Genomic DNA, 23,888 nt, shown 5'->3' with positions numbered 1-23,888 from the left:
ATTATCATATGTAGTAGATTTATTTTTACCTTCAGTTACCCCACAAATAAATGAACATTAAGCAAATATTTTAAAACACAGATGACATTTTAGGTTTGTAAAAATAGACATTATGTGCACTCTCATTTTCAAAAGGATTTTATGGGCTTTATCAGTGGAAAATTACAAATGCTACAGATAGCCTCCATGAGGAGCAGAATTACATTTTGTGCCCCAAAATAATTCAGGAACTAACCTTTAAAAGGGTGCAACACTTTTTTAATGTCTGCTTTTGATATGCATACATAAATTATAAATGCAGTGACACACACATTTTTAAAACATTTAAATTCTGAAATAATACTTCAAGACATTTTGAAAAGTCTTTGAATATGTGGACATTGTATTTCAAGCTTTGGGATGCATCTGAATTTTTAAAATAAATTTAAAGTATGTACAGCTTCTTACTTTGATTCCATATTCTTACATTTTAAGCTTCTTATATTGTAGAATGGGGAAGTATATAAGATACTTTGCTACTGAGTTGTTAATTCCTACTAGTCTTTTAAACTTGATATAAAATTTTGTAGATTTTTCTACTTTAAAGTGGATTCAAAATACCCCAATAAATCATTTGTGATTTGTGCTGATATTTTTCGAAAATGCTAAGGTTCAGTTTGTCAGTCAGGTGTATATATGTAGCTGGCACCTACCTGAAAGCAATGTAGCTCTTAAAAAGTTTCAGAAATTGTTTTAAAACTTTATTCTTTCAGCCTTTTTTTTTTTTTTTTTTCTTTCCTTAGGACTTCACCAGGCTTTTTATAAAAGATCTTTCCTTTGCTTATTTTAATTAACATTTATTTTTAAAGTTGTCCAAGTTTTAATTTACCACCAATAAAGACATTATGATGATATTTCCCTATTGTTTCTATTATGGAAATTGAAAGATGGTGATGCAAAAACCAGTACCATTTTCTGCAGAAAGGTTTTTAAATTTACTTTCATTCTAAATTTGCAGTGAGTTCCTATTAGAGTGTGTTTGGTTGGGTTTTTTTTTGGTTTTGTTTTTTTTTTTCCCCCCCAAAAACAATGTATATGTGTGCATGCCTCAGAACAATTTTCTGCTAAGTGATGTGAAAGCTGATGTCACTGCAAATCACTAAAACAATGTAGAACTTCTGTTTTACTTCTTACTAAAGTCTTTATTACACTAGCCATTTTATTGTATGAATTGAAATTTATCCCTTATCACATTGCTGCCTCAGAAAATTAAGTCAATGTAACCCCAAATTCAAAGCAAAATAAGCAAAATCTAGTTTTGGCATACATTAATGGTAGTTGAATAATAGATGGTAGAAGCAGACATGAACAACTGCTTATTTTGTACTATCCATGTAAAATAGCTGCTTTTCTAATGATCCGTCAAGTTTCTCCATTTGTTAGGGCCCAGCCTGTATCACTTTGATGGCTTTGGTGTTTGCATAGATACTTAATTTATGTTAAAAATAATGTCTTGATTACAGCACTTATGTATATGCTGTAGTAATCATGTAATACCTTGGCTGTTTCACTTTTTTTATTCCAGTACAGCTGTTTTAGTTTATACTTCATTGAGTTATGTTGGCATCTTCAAAGATAATATTTTAGCAGAATTTTACTGGTATAATATGCTACTGCTGGCTAATAGGGACTTCCACCTCCCAGAATCCCACAAGAAAAGGTTTAAAAGCTGCTACTTTGGGATCAGGCAGAAGTCCTGACACTTGTACTGCAGTTCTAAGCTGTTAATGGCTTTTTGTGTGCATGCATATATTTGTGTGTTAATGTAAGACTAACATTTTGGGTAAACGGTAACTGCTTCATATCCCTCTGGTGGCCTCATGCGAGCTCGTGCATGAGCTTCACAGTATAGTTGGCCCTCCACAAAGAAGTAGCCTTTTTGTTTCAGGTTGAGATTGCAGTCAGAGCACACAAAACATTCTGGGTGCCGGTATTTATCACGTGCCTTCACCACTGTTCCTCTATATGGAAAAAAATGAAAAGAAAAACCCGATTAATTCATATGAATTTAAAGTGAGAAGATACTACAATATGACACAAAACAAATTCTAGATCTTAAGGCTTTCAGGTTGTTAATCTGGTTTGTTTGCCAGCTACTTTATATAACTTAAGGTTGGAAGCTGAGTTTGACTAAGTAGCATAAAATGTCGTAGAGTCGATCACATAGTTCAACAGTTCATTGGAAAAGTAGAGTTTGAAGAAACATGTTAGTTTGCTTACAACACAGAAAGTACAGTCTAACCTATCAAAATGGTGACAAAATGAGTTTAAAAACCCCATTTGTTTTCCTCAGTGACTGTGTGCTCCGAGCTTATCATTATCTGTGTTCTTTGCTGAAGTTAGTGATGTCATTCACATAGAAATCTTGTAGTTTTAAAACAGGTCCAGAGAGCTTTCTGGATACTCCCACTGGGTTGGGAGAAGGATGCTTTAAACTACCAAGAAACTTGAGAATTCACAGCCTGAGACAATGCAGCACAGATAACTGCTGGTTTCATTATGTATGTGTTAATGATTGACTTGCAGATGGTCCTAAGAAATCTTAATGAAAGCCTTGACGGGGTTTAGAACAATATATTTTTACATCTTTGTTCTCTAGAAGCATTTCTCTACTAGTGCAGATGGAAACCAAGACCATCATTTGGAAAGCATTCCTGTAGTCTGCAGTGGTGTTTGAGGACATGTGCTTGAACTAGAGATTTTTAAAACCAAGAAGAAACAACTTACATAATCCCATTCCCACACTTGTCACACAGTGGCACTTTCTGGACACCAGGCACGGCAGTAGGTATCTTTGTTACAGGTGCTTTCACACTTCTTGTACCCATGGGGCGTCCATCTGAGAATCAAAACAATCCTGTTATGTACAGGGTAATATAAAAGCATCTGATGCAGTTAAATACAAAATCACAGAATCATTCAGGTTGGAAAAGACCCTTGGGATCATCGAGTCCAACCATCAGCCCTACTCGACAAAGTTCTCCCCTACACCATATCCCCCAACATCTCATCCAAACGACCCTTAAACACATCCAGGGATGGTGACTCCACCACCTCCCTGGGCAGCCTATTCCACTGTCTGACCACTCTTTCTGTGAAAAATTTTTTCCTAATGTCCAGTCTAAACCTCTCCTGTTGCAGTTTAAAGCCATTCCCTCTTGTTCTGTCACTAATTACCTGTGAGAAGAGACCAGCACCAACCTCTCTACAATGTCCTTTCAGGTAGTTGTAGAGAGTGGTGAGGTCTCCCCTCAGCCTTCTCCTCCTCAAACTAAACAGTCCCAGCTCCTTCAATTGCTCCTCACAGGATTTGTTCTCCAGGCCCTTCACCAGCTTCGTTGCCCTCCTCTGCACTCGCTCCAGCACCTCGATATCTCTCTCGTATTGAGGTGCCCAAAACTGGACACAATACTCCAGGTGTGGCCTCACCAGTGCAGAGTACAGGGGGACTATCACCTCCCTACTTCTGCTGGTCACACTATTTCTAATACAAGCCAGGATGCCGTTGGCTTTCTTGGCCACCTGGGCACACTGCTGGCTCATGTTCAGCTGCTTGTCAATTAGAACCCCCAGATCCTTCTCTTCCAGACAGCTCTCCAGCCACACCTCCCCAAGCCTGTAGCGATGCATGGGGTTGTTGTGGCCCAAGTGCAGGACCTGGCACTTGGCCTGGTTGAAGCTCATCCCGTTAACGTTGGCCCACCGATCCAATCTCTCCAAGTCTCTCTGTAGAGCCTCCCTATCTTCATGCAGATCGACACTCCCACTTAACTTGGTGTCATCTGCGAATTTACTGATGATACACTCTATGTCCTTATCAAGATCATCATAAAGATGCTAAACAGAAATGGTCCCAACACCGAGCCCTGAGGAACACCACTTGTGACCAGCCTCCAGCTGGATTTAACCCCACTGACCACCACTCTTTGGGACCGTCCATCCATCCATACTTTTCCTGTAAATACACTTCTGGATGTATTTACAGGCTTTCCCTCACATCAACAAACAATAAAGTTTCTCTATACAAGTTTAGTGGGCCAGATTCTACCTTTTTGAAATCGGGAAAAATATTGTGTAGTTGTAGCCAAAAAGTAAGTACAAAAGTGATTATATATATAGTGCTCTCTGTCTCATAGACATCATTTAATTCTCTGATATTAGGTCTTGGGTAAAGCAGGAGAGAGCGGAGTTGACTTTAACAAAGCAACATAACACAGTCAAGACCTATTGTTAGAAAGCTTCTTATTTATATAACTAACCATATGACAAATTCAGAAAGATTAATAACATGATATGAATAGAGAATTACAGAAAAATATAGGAAAATGCCAAGAAAAATCCCACAATGATATATATTGACAGTCAGATGTATTTATCCCTTCTCTGGTAAATATTGAGAGATAAAAATTAAAATTTTTTAATATTTACCTTTGGGTTAATTTTTGTTGTATTTTATTCTTTACACATACTGTAAATATAACAAACTTGCATCCTTTATAATGTTATTTTCAGAACTTCTTCATTTGAAGGAAGTATGACTGTAAATTATATTGTCCTCTTTAATTTTTATTTAGAATGAAGAGGGGTTGGGTGAAACTTATTTTAGAAATTGGTTTACATTTCTGTTTTCCTGGATGTGGAAGAGAGTGTTTTCTTTCTTGGTGTCATGAGTATGTGCAGCTTGTCCCAAAAGTTCTCTTGCATAAAACTTTTTATCATTCAGTTAAGCCAACTTTGTACATTAACAATCTTAAAATCTGAGGAGAGATTCTGAAAAATGTGATTAACATCCCCATTTTATGCAAACAGGAGATTGCTAGGTATAAAAGCAAGGGGGAAAATGTTAGGAGGCTGGTGTGCTATCTATAAGATTTAGAATGACTTGGGCTTTCAGAAATTCTTATAGTTCTGATATATCATATTTTCTTCTCAGATTCCCCCTTCCCACAAACATTTAAAAATGCTTTGAACAGGTAGAATATTATTAACCACCTTCCTCGGAGACTAAATTCTGGAGCACCTTAAAGGAGCCAGACTGGCGAGGTTGACTGGGCTCCTCCTGGTTGGCATGCAGCATCTTGTACACATCAGACTGAGGCACTGCATTGGGAGGTGGGTCACTGTATCACAGGGGAGAAGAGCAGATAAAGCAGTTTAACAAACTTCAAAACAATAGCTCTACCAGGCATAGAATATGATACAGGAAACAAACATAAAGACAGTGTGTTTCTACAACTACTGAAAGAGTCTTCCAGGTAGCATTGCTTTATAGAGCCTCTTCTTGATCTAAAAAGTGCTGAAAAAAATAATCGGTGTAATCGTTACAAAAATAAATCTGCAAACTCATGAAAGTATTTCCATAATTAGTGTTCTGTCTCTAATGGCATTTGGAAATAGGCCAGTACCTGTGTTTAACCTCAAAGCAGTTGCATTCCTGTAATCAACTGCTGTCTTACCAGGTGTTCTTTGGTATGGTATCCAGAAGTTCTGTTTTCACAGCAGCTGGCCTGAAGAATGTTGTTAAAATCACAGCTCACATCTGTACATAAGATCAGCCAAAAACTAAGCAAACAAATCTTTTGGGAGAGTATCGTGATGTGAAGGTGTTCTTCCTTTTCTAGGTTGGCTCAATCATTGGTTAGTATAGTGATTATTTGGCTAAGATAATTGTTACTTATCTAACCTAAGGAGAGGACAAAAAAGAGTGAAGTAGGTATTGCATGGTAAGAAGCATTGTAAAGTGAATACTAATGAATGGAAATTCCATTTCTTAATTTAATTAGAACGAGATACGGTTTACTTTCCGTAACGCCAATTTTATGATAAAAATGTAAAGTAAATTATTGTCCAAACAACAGTTGATGATTGAATTTCCAATGACACGTGAGCTGAAGATTTTGCTGAGAATATTTCTGTGCTGAATGTTTTAAATTGATCGTGATAACTAACATCCTAAGTAGTTGAGAGGAAGAGTAGATGACTATATGCACTGGCAAGGAATTAGGCTGAATGTGTGGCATCTGTACTTTTGAAACCACTACTGGGACTAATTAGAAAGGTTCAAATTTACTTTGATAAAGTCTGTTATCTCACTGATATATACATAAATGCCCAGTTCATATTTCCTGTTACAACTGGCCTCCTACTGTCTGTTAAACCTTAGGTAAATTTCCACTGGAAATAAGCAACTAATTCCACAAGGAATTAGACTGGGTTTTGCTTCATATGGTTTGTTTTTGGTTTGGTTTTGGTTTTTTTTTCCCCATGGTAGCATCTAAGCTGTCAAATGGCAGAGTGAGAGCAGCAGCAGTTGGGCAGTGACTCCTCTTGCTTATGTTAATTGTTTGCATCTTCAGATTTCTCTGAGCCATCTTTAAGCTGGTGAAGAAACTACCACTTTCTTCTCTTGTCACAAGCTTTTTAATGAATAGAAGGAGCTGGGTTTTTACAATTCTCACCAATGGCTAATTAAACCCTTGATTCTCTCCTTTTTACTAAAATATTTCTAAACATCAAACAAGTGATAATACAATTACATACAGAAGGCAAAAAAACAGACAGAAAGGTGTGAGATAATGTTTCTAAATGCATACATAGTGAAAACCAATCCCACAACAAAAGAGACATTTCAAACCTGTGTAGAGAGTCAGTTCTCAAACTGGGAATGCCACAGGCATTTGTGAAATCTGATTACTCTGGGCTTAATCCATGATTTCAGAATAAACAAAAAGCAAATTTTTCTTTTATTAGTCTCCAATTGTTGTGATTAAGGATAAATATTCATGCAGTAGAGTAACATCACTCTGCAAATACTTAATGAACTATGGTTTTGGTTTCATCAGATAGGGTGAACTTAATACTTCTATATAAATGTGATTTTTATGGTTAGTAACAGCCCAAGTCTGCAAGGTGCTGAAGAAGGCTCATTGGTGCCAGTGATTATTACTTATTTAAAATATTAGTAATTAGCTTTAGTTTACACCATACATATTATTTATTAAGTACTGTTGTAAAACAGAAAAACAAGTGAATATTATGCAAAAGATAAAGCAATGTGAATGACAAACTGTCCCTTGAAAAAAATGCTTTAAAACTTTTAATTGTATAATCATCATTGTTATCCAGATACATAAGATTCCTACCTGAATTTTAGTCATTGCAATGGATAAAATTCATAAGTCAGAGATGGATTTGTAGGCCTACAAAGTCACATCTGGCTCCTTTTGGAAAAGAGCTAGTCATACTGAATGAGTTGTCCTGAATTGGAGTTAAATATCTAGAACATTATGAACATCTACAAGATTTCCTGAGCTTCATAACCTGAATTTCAACAGTTGAAATAAATTTGAGTTAATAATAGTATTAATAACATTTTATAATTTATAAATTATTAGTAAGAATAAGTTATTAAATGGTTATTAAATAATTATGGTAATAAATAGTTCTGAATTTTGGAGGGAATTATAATCTTGATTTGGAGTGGTCAGTCAGCTAATAGTCCAGGTAGCATCATCAGTTTTTATTTATTATCTACAAATAGAAGATTATTTCCTATGAAATATTTATTTGTAAGTTCTGAAGGACTCCTTTAATATTTTGGGTTAAAATAATAAATTACTAATATTTTAATGAAAATATTGAATGGCATTAAATGACTTAGGTTCTCTCTAACCCTTTTACCCATTTTCATAGAAACTGTGATATTAATAAAGCTCATGATTTTTGGTATACTCTCAATTTGTATATTCATAAATATTAAAGATACTGCTCTAATTACCTTATTACGGGTGTTTCCCCCAGAGCTGTAGAAACTTGTCCTTGCAGTGTTTCCATGATATTGTCATCTGAGTACAACTGCATAGGTGTGTTAAATTGAGCGTGTACAATCTTGACACCAGGAAGCTCCATTTCCAAGGGAATGTTAGGGGCCATCTTAGACACTGCTTTCAGCTCGGTAGGGCAGATAGAGCTAACCGTGCTAATTGAAGAGGGGGTACTACGTCCACTGCCACAGTCAATCCCCGAAGGAGTGCTGCATCCGCTGTGTTAATAGCCAGATTACAGAAGAGTGTGCAATGCATATTGGATTATAGAGAATAAAGACAAAAGTACAGGAATACGGTGATGTTAACAGGGCTGAAAAGCGTAAATAGAACAGATACAGAAAAGCAAAAGTATAGAAAGTAGAGAAAAGCAAAAGTATGGGCATTCATTGAAAAGTATTTTCCTGTAGAAAATATCAATGCCAGTTATAAAGCAGTCTTTAACATTCTGGCATGCATTTTCTTTAAAGATAGTAAAATTTCTTTGATGGATTGAATAGTTTAGAACATAATATTACTTTACATTTTTAATACTAGATTTTATTGAGGATTATTTAAGCCTCCCTAAAATTGTCTGTAATTCTTAATGTCTACAAAAGGGTAACATACAAAGGTTATGTGAGTTGTCCATGTCAGTGACAGAATAAACAACTGCACATCATTCCAGTCCTGTACCTCACAACCATCTCAGTCCACAGTTGAAGAGACTACTATAAAGTAGTGTAAAATAATGAATGTGACATTTCCTGGATTTTCTTAAATTCTACAGTAAGATATTTATTAATCTTTTAAAATTAGTTTAACAATATATATATTTTTTAAAATATCTGTTGAACATTTTAAAGAAGAAAAGATACTAAAACAGCCAGGCATACTTTTGCATTTCTAAATTACAGTGTTTCCAGTAGAACATAAAGTGGTCCTTCACAAGAACAATGGATATGTATACAGAGAATTTTACTGCTGTTTTAGATTTTACATATAATTTTTATATAAGCAAAAAGATGTACAGTTTTTTAGAAATATTCATGTTGCTTGACATTACTGAAGTAAAGTTACTGGACACCAGTTTGACTTCAGTCTTTTCTCCATAGCCCCTCAGAGGCTTTCTTTGTTATGGGATATTTCTTTGCAGTTGCTGTGTAACAGCACATAACCCAGGCTTTCCACAGTCATTGGTTACCATTGATGTGATATTTGGAGCTATGAGATGATAATTACTTAATATGTTTCCTTCAACCTGCATATCAGGGTTGTGGTTAGTTCCTTCTAAACTGAATGTTTCTATGTAAACCTGGGAGAATACTCAATTTGATAGTACAGTGCTCTGCCCAGTAGCTAATTTTGGGTGGAGAAGATGACTCAGAATTCTCCCTTTGATTCAGAGTGGAATTTGTGTAGGACCACTTTCTCAAAAATGTAAAGGGAAATATATATTCTACCATCAAAGACATATCAAATTCCAGAAACAGTAATCAAGCCTTAAGGCAAAAGTACAGTTCTGCATCATTGCCTAGCAGGAACCAGCCAAAAAATTCACACAGGGACAACTTATAAATTTACAGTCTTTTCTTCTGGAATAATCAAGACCACCTTTAGATCCTACAGTAGAATTAGTTTTGTCAGTTCTGATAGTGTTAGTAAATGGAAAGTAGCAGGAAAAGGCTAGAAAAAGCACAGCTTTTCTATGAACAGCCAAAGTAATGTTAAAGCAGAATAAATTCTAAGTGTAAATAAAATATAATTATATATTTAATATAATTTCCAGTTAGTTTTGCCAGAGTAAAGTCCAAAAGTGTGGCTAATGTCCAATCTGGTAGCTCAAACCCACAGTTTGGAATCAGCTCCTCTTCTAGTAAAAGTCCTATATAGTGTCAGCTGTCTGTCCCAAAGGGGTATTTACAGTCAAGGTGGTGGTTTGGTTTTTGATGTGTTTAACAGAGGATGTATATTGAGCCAAACTGATGACAAAGTAGCAGACAAACAGTGTGACAATCACAGTTTTGTAGATGTAACACCCTGCGTCAGAGATTCTGCAGTTTGTAAATACAGATTTCTCTAGTGCTAGAACACCTGACAGACCTTGCCCAACTAAAGTTCTGAAACTTGTTGTGTCACTGTCAGGTTAATTTTTGCAGGTTTTTTCCCCATCTGACATGCTGAAAAATGGCCATTTACTTCAATATTTTAATGGAAAATACTGTGTAATAGAGGTTTCTGAATTAGGAGATTAGGCTCTTGATATACTCATTTGAATCTCCATGAATACGATTAGGTACCTGTAAATGGTACCTGGTGGTCCAAAGGTTAGTGTAGGTGCCGTATGTAAGTGCTGCCCACAATTAAAGGCCATGCATGTCTGCTAAGGACTGTTTTGTCTTTTATCCTGGATCAGCATCAGACTGCAAGGAGAGATGGGCACCTTTCCTCCACTGTGGTGGTGTTCTACATCGGTAGTTCTTGTTCACAGAAGGATGGGACTCTATCCATCTTCTACAGTCTCCTCTTTATCATTCAGGTAGTTGAAAAATTTAACGCATCTCACAAAACTGATAATCCATATGAGAATGTCCTTTGTACACAGGAATCAATTACCATCCTGTTCTGGTCTAGTTTGTCAGACTTAAATTAGTATAATTGAAATGCAGGCATTTTAAACTTTCAGAACACCAAGTAAGTCGACTGGTAAAAACTGCTACTGCTAGAAAAGATAAGGGTAGCATCACAATGTATTGCATCATTCAGGTGCTTTTGAGCTTCCTTGCATTTTTAGCCACAGAGTTTGCATTTTTTTCCCCTATGTATTTAATAATGTAAATAACAGTAAGTGAGGCATTTCATCCCCAGTTGTGATAGAGGAATATTACACTAAAATGGTGGATGTAAATATATAAGCTTTTCTGCATTTTAGAGCTTTACATGTCTGTGGCATCACATAGTTCTATTTTAGCTCTGCATTAGCTTGCCTTCTGAATAGAGGTCTGCTGAAAAACAAACTTAAAATCTCTGAATGGCCTAGATGTAACTTATAAAACTAGCTATCGTTAATTTAGCAAGTTAGCAAATTACATGTATTTGCATTTGGACAGAAGACTTTCAGAGTGCCATAGATTTGTAAGTATACAATACCTGGTGCTACGCTGTAAACTGAATCAGGTTCATGAATACAGTTGCTTCAGACTCTTATAACTGAGATGGGAGTGTGGACCTGCTTTCTTTTGGAAATAGAAATTTGAATTTCAAGCCTGATCTCTGCAAGTCAACCATTTTTTATTTTTTTTAAATTTTTATTTCAGTGTTAAGCTATATGCTACTATAAGTAAATTTCAAATGCATCAGTATGCTTTATTAATATGAATCGTGAGTATCCATTAAAAAAATAACACCATGCATCCAAATCCAGCACAGCACTCAGAGTTTATAACCTGCTTCGGCCTGAGACTATGAAAGGTTTGGGCCGAATATTATGCTTGTGTTCAAAGTAGTTCATATCCTGTAAAGAAAAGAGGGTTAAAATAACTTTCTTTGGTCTACAAATACTTATTTCTAGCTAAAAAGTAGCTAACAAAGTTTTAAAATTCTAACCATGAAGTAACTGTGTTTAGGTTGTACATTCCTGGTACTCAAAATACGATCACTTTAGTGTTCAGAAACATTCAGAGTAAAGTGCAGTTATAAGAGAGAAGGATGGTAGGTAGTGTTGCAGCCCAACATAGAGGGCAAATTTTAGCTACCTGCAGCGTTGCTACTACAGAGCTGAATGGATAGTTTTCTATGTTGAAAAAAATTGCTTCACTTATCACCATTTTTTTTTTGGATAATCAATAAACTCCTGATTATCAGAAAAAACAGCAAGAGCTGGACTTTTTAATTGAAAACAGAACAGATAGTGATATACCACAAATGATCATGTATTATAAGTAAATACCAGTACTCACTTTTGCGATGAGTTAGGAATGAGACCCCTCAGTTGTCCATGAAGCGCGTCTTGAATATTGCCAGATGAATACAGCCCAATTGGAGAATTATAGGAGGAGCTCACTACCTGTCTTTTGTCATCAATATTTGCTGCTGCAACAAAAGGCTGGGCCCTTCTGTTGTGAGCTGTACCAATAGGCTTGAATTCCTGTACATGATAGGCAGACAAAATACACAAAGCTACAATGCACACCAAAGCTAGTAATGAGTAAAACTGACAACATCAGTATTGTTAATCACTGCATTTTTTACTTTTGCGACTTTGTTATTTTTTAACTGGTGCAAGCATACTATATTTTTCCATGAACTTTCTATATGCTACTTAAGCCATACACATTCAGAGACTATTATTTTCCTGCCTCAGGGCAAGCAGAAGGCATTCCATGTTTGTGAATAGTGTACAACTTTAAGAAGAAATGAGAGAGATGAATATTATAGTGATCTGTTGTATTGTTCTCTGGATTTTGAACAGTTTACGTTCTTCTTTTAGAAATATTTCATGTATAGTTAGCTTAATTGCTTTGCTTAAGTGATAATATCTGCCTTCTCCATTTCTGTCATATACTGATGGAGTGACTCCTAAAGTATGAAGATTTTATTGTAAATGTCTTGCCTAGAAAACACAAAATTTTTAACGCTCACTTTAACTGAAATAGTCTTGAACGTACATCAGATTGAGGACATTCTTCTGAACTTTTCCATACTTGGAAGCATACCTGTGCGTCAAAAATTGTGATGCTGTATAATTGAAAGATAATGTGAAATCATCATAAATAAGTAAAACCCAGAAATGGGTAATTTGGAAATTTTCATAGATCTTTGCCAGTTCTCTGGCTTGGCTTTGTTTTTGAGTGTGATTGGTGTACTAGAAATACACCTACAGTACCATAGACCATATCTGTATTTATGTTGCTATCCCACCTTATAGACAGTCTAAGTTCTGATACTGCTCTATGAGATTTATTTCAAACTGTTGAGGCTTGTATCTAAGGTACGGGAGCTTTTGGCTTAATCACTGTGTACAGTTTACACTGTTTGGTATTTGCTATCACATATTTTTAATGGTGACACACCCAATATCTCCAGCTTTAAAATGATTCAGGTGTAATTGCGGTCTTTCACTTATGTCTTGCAAGCTGTACAAACTAGTCTCCTAGTTCTGCTAAATAAAACTCTAAACAAAGTGTTTTTTTGATGCAGAAATGCCTTTTTTAGATTACCTTAGTCTTTAAGAATGCTAGAAAAATTTCCGCTTAGAAAAAATACAATCTATTACCAAACACCAAAACAGATATTTGAATACTCAAATCCACAGAATAAATCAAGATAATAAGAGCAGATTAGGTAAGCATGGACACATTTTTGACATCTGTAGATTTTTATTCATTCCTCAGAGCATTATTTCCTTTCTCAGACAGCATCAAGTCTCTGTTCAAAGTTTCAGTGAATAATTTATAAAAATTATGAAAACCTGAATGTGAATTGGCCCTTTGTTTTATTTTAAAACAACAGATTCAGAAATATATTTAGGAACAGACCTAAAGAAAAGTCATGGATATATAGAATGTGCAACCAGAAAATGCAAACAGTAAAAAGCAGTTTTATTAAATGAAAATGTTTAGCAGCATCGCACTGTAAGAGGCTACTGAAAGCAGCAATCAGATAAATGAGCACAAAGATTTTACTTGCAATTCCTTGTTTCTGTCTAATAGAACTGGGTTGCAGTTAACAAAATGTATTAGTAAATGGAAATAATCTAGTGTTTAGGATCATGAGGTTCATGTCTACTTAATGAAAGATATTAATGTCAAAGTATTTAAAATCGATTTAAATCCATGTATGATACAAAACAAACAAAAACAACTGTGAACATTGTGATTTCATCCCCTTTTTTATTTCTTGTTGACAAATAGACATCACAGAAGACACATGGCACCATAATAGCATCTTTACAATGTAACAGTTGTGAAACAAGTATTTGCAGTTAGTTAAATTCTGTTTTCTTTTTAACTCATCTATTCATATAAAATGTCAGTGGCAGAACATACAGCAGTAAAAATAGTCCAGCTCTTGTGTTTATTTGATCTCATTGAATCTGTGAAAAGTCCTCTTTTAGTTCAAAAGCTAAATGAGAACTGGAGATTGTTGAAATTCCTAATCAGGAATATACAAGAATTACAGAGAAATATACAAGAATTACAGTATTTAATTTCTTATTTTTTTTCTAGCTGACTGATGTCTTTTTTGCAGGGCTAACTACATTTTGCACTGATATAGGTATCAGGAATAGAAAGAATGTAGCCCCTAAAGTCTGCAGAAATGCATCCAACACAGACCATATGATAGCATTCCTTGGGGATAATTGCTATGACAGTACACAGATGTTTACATTGTGGAGGTATCATGTGACTGAAATTATCTCTGAATGCTGTTGTGAAAGAGGGGGTAGGTCCTCAAAACTAGACTAGCACAATTATATTGTTTCAAAACTTGATTGGAAGTGGTAATAGACTATAAACTTACTTTTTAGAAGAGCGGGCTGGGGCTTTTTTAGATTTTTATGCTTATCTATGTGTATAGTATATTTATATCTCCCAGGAATGTATAATGTCTTTCATGGCCAAAAATTCATGAGGTTAAAGAAACTTTGATGTTGTACTGTTTTCACTAGTGGTGGGTCTCCTGTGTTGTGACTAAATATGCAGTAAAATTTAATTTAAAATTTCAGCACTTGTAGAAAAAAAGGCTATATTTTTTCCATAGGGGGATCAGAGTGATGTTCTTGGATGGAAGAATTTAATCTAAAATGTAAATCATCCCTAGAATGGTTTAAGCATATTAGTTTACAAGCATTGCTACTTTCTGGGGCCTACTATTTATTGAATATACTTGGTACTCTTGATTTTCCTAGGAAGGAAAGAGAGGGATATACTAAAATGAAGAGGCTGACTATTTAATCTAGGAGAAACAGTTTTCCTGATTGCCCAAAGGACACTGCTTTTCAATAGTCTGCCAAATAGCACTTAGTGAAATCTTGTGATTTATTTTTAAGTAACTATCCTTTTTAGGAATGTAACTTTCATGCAAAGGGATTACTCCCGTCGTACATGCCTACATGGTTTTCTCTACAGCTTTTTTAGTGAATTTGTTCCATTGCCATTTATTTTATGTGTATGCTAGCTATTCCACAAAAATATGCATTTAAAATAGTTTTGTTTCTTCACTATACTATCTCCTACCACTGAAGAGGCTATGTTATTTCTGATGAATTTTGCTGTATCACTTAATGTAAGTTTCTAGATTGGAAAGAAGAGAGAGAACTGGAACACTGAAACGCCATATTCGTGTTTGGGAGTGTCTCCATGAAAACAGAATTGGTGGAAGTATTTATTGTGTAGGGTTTATTGAAATGGAATCTACATTTACATTTTTTCTAGGATAGCACAGAATAAATACTTTGACATAGTTGCTTTGATCCTGGCCTTCCAGGATCAACAGAATGCTTTTACCTCCCCTGTCTTGAGAGAACAGCAAATGTTCATGTAGGTTAAAGAGGAATGATAAAGGAATAAAGCACTAATTGTAGATAGTAGCTAGCTGATTAACTATTAACAATACCGAAGCTTTGGCTCATAGCTTTGCACAAGGGACTGGGTGTGAGTTTGAAGACAGAGGAGGATTTCAATTGATTGGATTTACTTTGGTATACAAGGATCAAGACTTTGCTGGTCAGAATTAGTGAATGGTTTGCTTATTGATCAGTGCATGGGTTTTGTACAGATTTGTAACTTTCAGTTCTGTGCTGTACTGTAAAAATGTATGGAAGTAAAGAGATCCAGCATTAATGGATCTGTCTGACTGTTACATCAAAATGACTTTTGTGATGTGATGAGTGCATTGCTTGTTACTTGACATTTATTCCTGATTGAAGAACCTCCTCATATTATGAAGAACCTCTAAAAGAGTTAAAGCAGCTTAAACCATATCAGAATGGAGATACTTTCTTTCCATAATAAAACGGTGGTGATATCTACAGTTTTAAAGAAAAAGGAGGATGTGTAGTAACTTGTTAGTGTTTTGTTTCAGTTATAGCTGAATAATCAAAAACATCCATTCAGATAAAATGATGTTGATAGATATCATAATTGTGATGTCCAGCTTAAACTGGCAGATAATGGATGAAGTGCTATTCAAAGAATTTTAATGACCACAAGGGAGATCATTTAGAGTGTAAAAAGGTGCATGAAAATGGTTAGGTAACTTTTAACAATTCATACCTGTGGTTCAGCTTCCAAATTTATCTTGAAGGGATGTGCTTTGCCATCTTCTGAAACTTGTGGGGACCATAATTTAGTTCCTGCCCTAGAAAGAAAGAAAGGCTGAATTTAAGTAACTTGAATTCTTGCAGAGTTGTATGTGTCCATGTAAAATATAACGCAGCTTGAAAATTTGCTTTTGTTTGTTCTATGTTTTTTTAATGTTTTTATGGAAAAATACTTCAACATTATATAATATGTACTATATGTAAACTATATAAAAAGTGTATTTACTTTTATAAAAATTATGTATACCATGAACAATGGGAAATAATTTGTTAGTAGTTACTAAATGCAAAGGGAAATGGAAATTAGTGCCCTTCTGACCTGAGCTGACTAAACTTTTTCACAGTGTTGTTTTTTTAATGGTTGATAGAATGCATGTTGGGTCCTCAGAATATTTTGCACAATTAAGTGAAAATATTAGTAATAATCCTAAACCAGAACAACATCAATTTCTCTTTTTATGACCACAATATCCATGCAAAGCCTGCTTTTCAATGTCGGAGAAGTGCAATCTAGGTATGCAAAGTATATGTGCAATTGTAAATAGAAGTTGCAGAGATGATTCTTTCAGTCATTAGGCATGCAAATATGCAAATATCTGTTACAATTCTGTTTTCATTGACAGAGTAAAAATTGGGAGCTAATTTTAAAATAGTGTAATATTAGTGTTAAATATTAATCTAGTACTGTTTGTTATCTAAATACAAATATTTAACGTTTTAAAAATATGCACATATTTCATAGGCACAGTTACACTTATCATATTTTGAAAATTGCTTCCTAGTTGCTAAATGGCATATATCAATCTGTAACAGAACCTGGAATTAACTGTGGTGTGTGCTCTAGTAAGTAGACAATGCTCCTTTAAAAAAACCCCCCACCTTCTGTATTTAGAAAGAAATATTGTGGTCAGCTGTAATAAAGTGCTATGCCTCCTTGAGGGCCTTGGATCAATCAGAGCTCTGATTCTTGGAGACAGCTGAGAGAGTGCGCTGGTGATCCTGATTAAAGGCTGAGCAAACTCAGTTAGGAGATGCGAAGATGCAGGTTGGTTTTTTTGCTTGCTTTAGTTGAGGAAAATGAGCACAAAATGTTTCTGGACTCCTGCAGTTTAGGTAAAAGAAGGTTTTTAAGTTTTGTTTTGTTTTGCTTTGAGAATCCTGTATTTGGCTTAATACATTGTGACCAAAGAGGTTGACTGTAACCTGCCTTCTTTGTCACCCCTTAGGAAAATCTGACACGATGTTGCTTTCTTTCACTAGGAGGATATATTAGCAGCTTTGTCTGTGATTGGGAGCAGGAGGCAATGATAAGCACCTGTGGTTGAGGGAGTGTTAGAGCAGAGAGATAACTGAACAAGTGATAGCTAGCTGAGAGTTTTATTATTTCCCAAAAATATGAAAACTGTTTGTTTACTAACAGCAAACATAGGACTTGTGGAGTCAGCTGAGGCAGTAGATTGTATGGTTCACATCTCAATAAATGTGGTGGGTAGCCTGAGGGAGGCTGTTATTCTTGTGTCCATGAAGACATGTTCTGGGGAGTCTTGCCTGATCTGGAGTTGGTGAGATAAATCTGGGTGCTTGTAATTTTAAAGGTTTTGTGAAATTCTTAAAACTATTGAAAATAGTTACACTATATAATAGTTGTACTGTGTAATCAGTTGATTGGGTAGTTTCTTCTTTCAGAAGCAAGCAGACATGTACACGTACCTCTCTATTTTCAAAGAAAGCTGATGTGTAGCTGCTTTAACTCTCTCCTGGGCATCGTTATGTGTCATGTTCTCTGTGCTTAGACCATCAATAGCTATAATAACATCACCAGGGCACAGGTTGGCAGCTGAAGCCTTACTTCCAGGTGTAATCTGAAAAATGAAAATTTAACTGCTTAAGCACCATGCATACCTGAAAACTGATAGAGAGAATAAACTTCACCATGCTTCCGTATTTCCTGTTGGGTTGGGGAGTGGGCCTGTAAACAACTATGTGATTGTTTACAAAAAAAAAGTGAGTACTTAATTCTGCCAGACCGTTTGTAGTTCTATTGTCAGATCACCATATAAATGCTTTATTCATCATAGCATCAAATTAGATGGAAATTATCTTCACAATTCTGCATTAAAGAGTTTCCATTCTGATTTCTGTAGTTACTGTAACTTGTCTTTGAATCTTATATCTCAACTGCCATTGTGTCGTTTGCTTGAAAAAAAAACAGTTAAGTTTTTCCCTTACAACTCCAGGCAATATCAGAAAAATAGAACTGTTAAGAAATTGTGATACTTAATGTTCATGTGGATGATGACTGTATAATATAGAATGCCACTTGTGGTCTTACCACATTTAAGGACAAACACAACAGTTAGTGTGTTTTCTGCTAGCCTGGCCTCTCATGCTGTATTGCTAAGTAATCAGAAATATGCTAATAATCCTGAAATGGCATTTTTCTCTTTATTCATGTCCAATCCAGACCCTGAACTCCTTAAAGTGCTTAGCTTTAAGTCCCATTGAATTTGAATAATAGTGGCCCTGATCCTTCAAGGTGATCTCTGTGGTGCAATTCATACCTCATGGAAATGTACCACTGTCAGTGATGTTCATAGAAATAGCCCTAAGTTCATCTTTCTATGCTTGCTTTTTTTTTCCTAGCTTGTTCTAGAATTGCAGGCCTTTATTTGCAAACAGATGACTTCTCATACCACCATACCATTTGAACAGGTCTTTGGTCACTAAGTGAGATTTAGGTCCCTTAGGTGTGTATTGTCATTTTAGGTGACCTTTGATAATCAAGACAGCAACATGAAATTGATGGATGTAGCACATAAACTTCTGGGATTCAGGTCTTTTGGAACAGCAGAACAAAGGGGACAGGTTGATTCATCTAGACTAACGCTGCTTATCTGAAGTAAATAAATCCCAATGTGAAGGACAAAAACATCAATATAGTCTTACTTACAAGAGCAGTTCTCTGATCCGTGCCAAGTATGAAGTAAAAAAAAGCTATTGGAGAGATTTTTTTCTCACCATGGCTTCTGCTACAGCCAAACCAAGAGCTGTCTCTATTATTAAAGGTAATTAAGTGTTATGGAGGACTGGAAAACATGCTATGGAGATGTTTTTCAATTTTGGTGTTTCCCAGCAGAGGAAGAGAGTAAGCTGCCCAGTATACCTCCAGTATGTTCTGAACCCCAGTTACAGTGAACCTGGCAGACTTGTTACCTCTGAAGGTAACAGCACTGTCAGCATAAAAGCCAAACAGAAATACTCTTTTTGATATGTGTTGCACTGTGTTAGTATTGAAACAATGGCAAAAATTAGCCAAATAGGGTCATTCTCTCCTCTTTCCAGGTGTCCATCTCTGTTAGGTGGGTCTGAATGCTCAAAGAACTTAGAGTTTGTTTTGTGGGCTTTTTTTTCCTGCATTTCAGCATGTAAACTTATTTTTGATTTTGCTATAACAAACTGCAATGCATGTGCTATTATGAAGTCAGGCAAACTTTCCAAATGGGTACTTGTGGCCAGCTGGAGGCTTTAAACCCCTTGCCCTCCAAAAGTGTAGGCTCATGTATTGTGTGTTTAACAAGGTGTTAAGGTGCCTTGAATAATCTGAGTATGAATTGAGAAAGTTGCTCATAAATTCTAAGTCTGAAATCTCCAAAACTGTTTCTCAGACTTCAACAGCTGTAAGTGTAAATGAACTACACTGAGACCACTTACATTATTGTAATAGGACAGGGTACAGGTGTGATCATGCTTCTTCCTTTAGCCTGGAATGGCTACTGACTCCATGTTGTGGACATGCATGAAATGACAAACTGCAGCAGAATTCCTACTGTTCGAGTGTGACTGTTAATGCTCTAATAACCAAAACGGGAAAAAAAAAGCCATTCTTGGTTCCTTCTCAAGAGCCTGTTTAAATAATCCTTATATAGGTTACTTGGTGGATTATGCTTTTTGTGTGTCACAACAAATCATCTCCTGTATCTGTGGTATACTGCAGCGATGTACTGAGATCATGATCCTGCCTTATAAAGTAGCATATCTGCCTAGCATGGTACCTTCCCTTGCAGCTGTGTTGCTAGTAGGACCTAACACACTCTGTGTTGCTGGTAATAATGCACAATCCCTTGGTTTTCTTAGCATATTGTCACCAGCTGCAGTGATACCACTTGAATGGGGTTACCATTGTTATGTGGGAGCAAGGAGGGAAAGGGTCAGGAGTCTGTACTTGCTATTCCTTAGCTGAATCAATTATTGCCAGCCTTCTGGGATGTGTCTGTTGGGCCTTAACACCTTGATGGGGGTGCTGAGCTCTACTTGCACAGGCCTTCTGGGGTGCAGAACTACCTGCCGACGTATAATCCTTTTCCTCATGTGCTCTTGCTGGGTTTGATGGAAGGAGATCTGCTGCGAGGATGGGGTCGGATGAATATAGCCAGCTGCCAGCTCTTCTCTTTTCTCAATATTTCAGGGGGGAAAACTTAAACTGTTTCTTATGGGGAAGGGGGGCAGATAAAAGTACTGCAGCTTACATTTTATAGAAAGGGACCAGGTTGTGTGTTGCAAGATTACACCATATCATGGGTATAATATTGATATTGTGGGTACCTCAATAATGTGGTACTGTTTCTTAAGGAGCTTATTAGTGATGCATTAAATGTGTATTATGAATACTTAGAATCGTATTATGACTGTGGTGTTTGTTGCTTGCTCACGCTGTCTTCATGAGGTAGATTCTACTGGTGCTTTTGGAAAATTTTTGCCTTGCTATTCAGGACATGTCTCTATAGCACGCCTGTTGCTCCTGTGTCCTAGGTATCTCACATTTGGATAAATACAAGGATATGTATTGAGCATTCATATGATATCAGAGGCTAGATAACTAATGTCTTCTCTGAAACTTTGAAGAAAACCTCTTTGTATCTATTAATAGACTTGTGAAGCTTATCATGGCACACCTTCATAAATATTTCAGGCTCTGGGTTTTCTTACAGAAGTATGAATGTCTGCAGACAGAGTGGCCAAATATAAAACTGAGTTAATATAAATACTTGCATTGTGATCTGTAAAGGTTTATATTAAAATAGAATTTAAATCTGGAAATTTTGCCATTCCCTCCAACCTCTACAGTTTCAATTGTTCCCGTAATGCTTTATTCAATATGACTTAAATTCTAGGATAGCATTCCTCTAAATACTTAACACAAAATACTATCTTCTAGTCAGAATAAACTGAAATTATTGAGTTTCATTAAGACTAGGGTTTTGATTAGTTTCATGGATGTAATTTCTTTGCATCTATGTAAAGTTCCAAGATTTCAAGAAATGTTTTCATTATTTCTAGTTAATTCATTGTTTCTGACCCTAATAGAATCTGAATGTCTATTTTTAGTCCCCTCCTGTTCTTCCTACTCTCCCAGTGATCATGATCTGTGGTTTTTGCATTTGCTTGAAACAGTCAAAACAACAGAACAAATCGCAGATGGGTTTTTGAGATGACATCTGTTCTTTAGACAGGTGGATGATGATCTCTTATGTTGTCTGTCTGTCTTGACAAGTCCTAGTAAAGGCTTTCTCTTGTTGAACAAGGACTATAGCCAACCAAACTTAACACCTGTCCAATTGTTTTATTCAAAGTGTGTTTAAAAATATTTTTATTGTTTTAATGGCTAATATTTTTTTTCTTGTCAGTTAAACCAAATGTGAATGGGCTGCCGGTGATACCTTTTACAAAAGGAACACCTAGGCCCCAAAGAGCAAGGCATATGGATCTTGTGAAATATTTACTACTTCTTAAGGGGTACTGCATGAATACTTATTTAGGGACTCTTCTAAATGTATGCTGCAGCAACAAAAATATTAAACAAATCTACCATTAATATTCTTGAATTTGAGCTAAGCAAACTTAAACATATAATTTTTCCCTATATATATATGTTATTTCATAGTTTTACTTGAAATGTGATTTTGAGTATTTCTGTAATATGCTAGAAATCAATGGCTTATGTCTTTTGAACCATTTGGTAGGTATGAGTTGATCACAAAATAATTTATTCTTTAGAAAGTTACATTTATAGTAACATGCTTTGTTATTACAGTTTTAAACTTCATTGCACTTAATCTAAACACAAAGAAAATACAAACCAGACACTGCTAAAATATTTTTCATTAGAGATAATGGAAACTATTTTTCTTTTGGAGGCCCATAAAAGGCAATGAAGGCCCCCAAACATACAGAGATATTTTTCTTTTTTATCCAATGTTTTTATCTCCTGTTTCTCCAAAGGCTTTGCTGTGTCCTGTGAGTATTTGTTATGAAGCTACACACAGTCAAATAATAGCATTCTGGTTTACTTCTGTTTAAAATAAGTAAAATCTTTTATGCTTAGATAAATTGGGAATAAGTGATTATTTTTTACTAGTACAATACATGGAAGGTTGGTCCTTCAGCTTTTTACAGACTCTTGTCTAGAAGCGTATTTACTGCAAGGCATCACCAATGGTATCCATCCTTCAAGGCTCTCGATGTTTATTTAATGCCACGCATAGTGTATATATTGAGTCATAGTGCAGGGCTTTAAAAAAAAAAAAGCATTGGTGATTTGAAGGTTCATGGAACACACACTTGGTGTGTCTGAGGTTCTGAAAAGCAGTAAAAATATAGGGAGAACTAATTCTAGTCTGATGTGCATTGAATACAATTTTCAAAATATACCAGTTATCAAAATACATATCATGTCTTTTGATTAGATCTGCCTGTAGATTCAGGGCAGCTGACAGTCTTTTATATGCTCCATTCATCAAGTAACTGTTTTCTTAAATGAATTGTAATTAATGGCTCAAAATCCATGAAAAAATTAAGGCTTGGATTCTTGCCCTTTAAGGAGGTAAAGTAAATTGTGTGTTTCTAAATATGGCAGAAACCCCCCATCTCCTTCATATTCTGGACTGGCTAACTTTATAATAATTCACTGATTTAACACCGATGAAAGTGAAAACCTTTGCATATGTAAAAACAGGTGCTGTTGCGTTTGCTGGCAATAATCAGAACTTGATTTAATTAAATGAGTCAGATTAATCTTGTAAAGTTGGCAAGGAGTTTGCAAAGCACAAACTTCCAGACATGAGGAGCTGCTGCCAAGCTGTCTTCTCCCCAGTGATCATGGAGGCTAGTTGTGAAAATGATAAAAGTGGGGTCTTGTCTTTAGTAGGCTCAAAACTAATTTTCTCATCTGAATGCCTGGGGAAATCATGCCACCAAAGCACTTGAATTAAGTCTTTGAGGCATAAAAGTAGAAATGCAGTTAAAGTCTCTTAGACCAATAAAGCAATCCCAGAAATGTCTCACAAAACTTTGTACAAACTGTTAGCATTCAGCTGTCTCTCCGCAGAACTAGCAGCTACTTGATAATCTACTCACAGCTTTGTCTGCATCTCTGAACTCCAGAAAAGTAACAGGCAAAAATCTTCAACAACTAATAAATAGAAAAAAAAATGGAAAGAATACATACCCTGGTTATGATTAAGGGTTGATTAAAATCTATTCCTCCTGAGAGCCTGAATCCCCAGGGTGCTGGTCCTTGGAGAATAATGTTTTGTGGCATTGTGGATAGTTTTTTGTTGGTTATTGTTCTTTGTTCCTTAGGTCTGCGTGTGGAGCCAAGCTGTAGGAGGAAGGGTGCTGTCAGTAGAGCACCTGCTGAACAGGGCAGCCGACCTTATATACGTCTT

General features: G+C 35.8%; 1 protein-coding gene across 3 annotated transcripts; it reads right to left on the bottom strand.

Moving 5' to 3' along the window:
• Position 1: 1 nt before the first annotated feature.
• On the bottom strand, positions 2–23,888 carry PDLIM3 (PDZ and LIM domain 3). 3 transcript variants are annotated; one of them, XM_074866368.1, is made up of 8 exons: positions 23,669–23,888; positions 17,875–18,026; positions 16,118–16,202; positions 11,288–11,355; positions 7,817–8,080; positions 5,032–5,159; positions 2,767–2,878; positions 2–2,000 (listed from the first exon to the last, which is right to left on the bottom strand). In XM_074866368.1, the coding sequence occupies exons 1-8, from the start codon at positions 23,759–23,761 to the stop codon at positions 1,811–1,813; spliced, it is 1,092 nt and encodes a 363-aa protein (XP_074722469.1). In that variant the 5' UTR covers positions 23,762–23,888; the 3' UTR covers positions 2–1,810. The 3 variants fall into 3 exon arrangements, with proteins under 3 accessions (XP_074722469.1, XP_074722470.1, XP_074722471.1); XM_074866369.1 differs by lacking the exons at positions 7,817–8,080; positions 11,288–11,355 and adding an exon at positions 11,801–11,988; XM_074866370.1 differs by lacking the exon at positions 7,817–8,080.

Source organism: Strix uralensis, chromosome 4 (assembly GCF_047716275.1).
Source record: "Strix uralensis isolate ZFMK-TIS-50842 chromosome 4, bStrUra1, whole genome shotgun sequence".
NCBI classification, from domain to species: Eukaryota; Metazoa; Chordata; class Aves; order Strigiformes; family Strigidae; genus Strix; species Strix uralensis.
The sequence above is the reverse complement of the archived record's forward strand: the minus strand, read 5'-3'. Positions and strand labels throughout refer to the sequence as shown.

Coding starts and splice junctions, on each gene's coding strand:
- PDLIM3 (XM_074866368.1), bottom strand. CDS start 23,761: ATGCCACAAAACATTATTCTCCAAGGACCAGCACCCTGGGGATTCAGG. Junction 18,027..23,668: donor AACCCTTAATCATAACCAGG/GTATGTATTCTT, acceptor TTCATTTTTCAG/ATTACACCTGGAAGTAAGGC. Junction 2,879..5,031: donor GAATTTAGTCTCCGAGGAAG/GTGGTTAATAAT, acceptor TTTGATTCTCAG/ATGGACGCCCCATGGGTACA.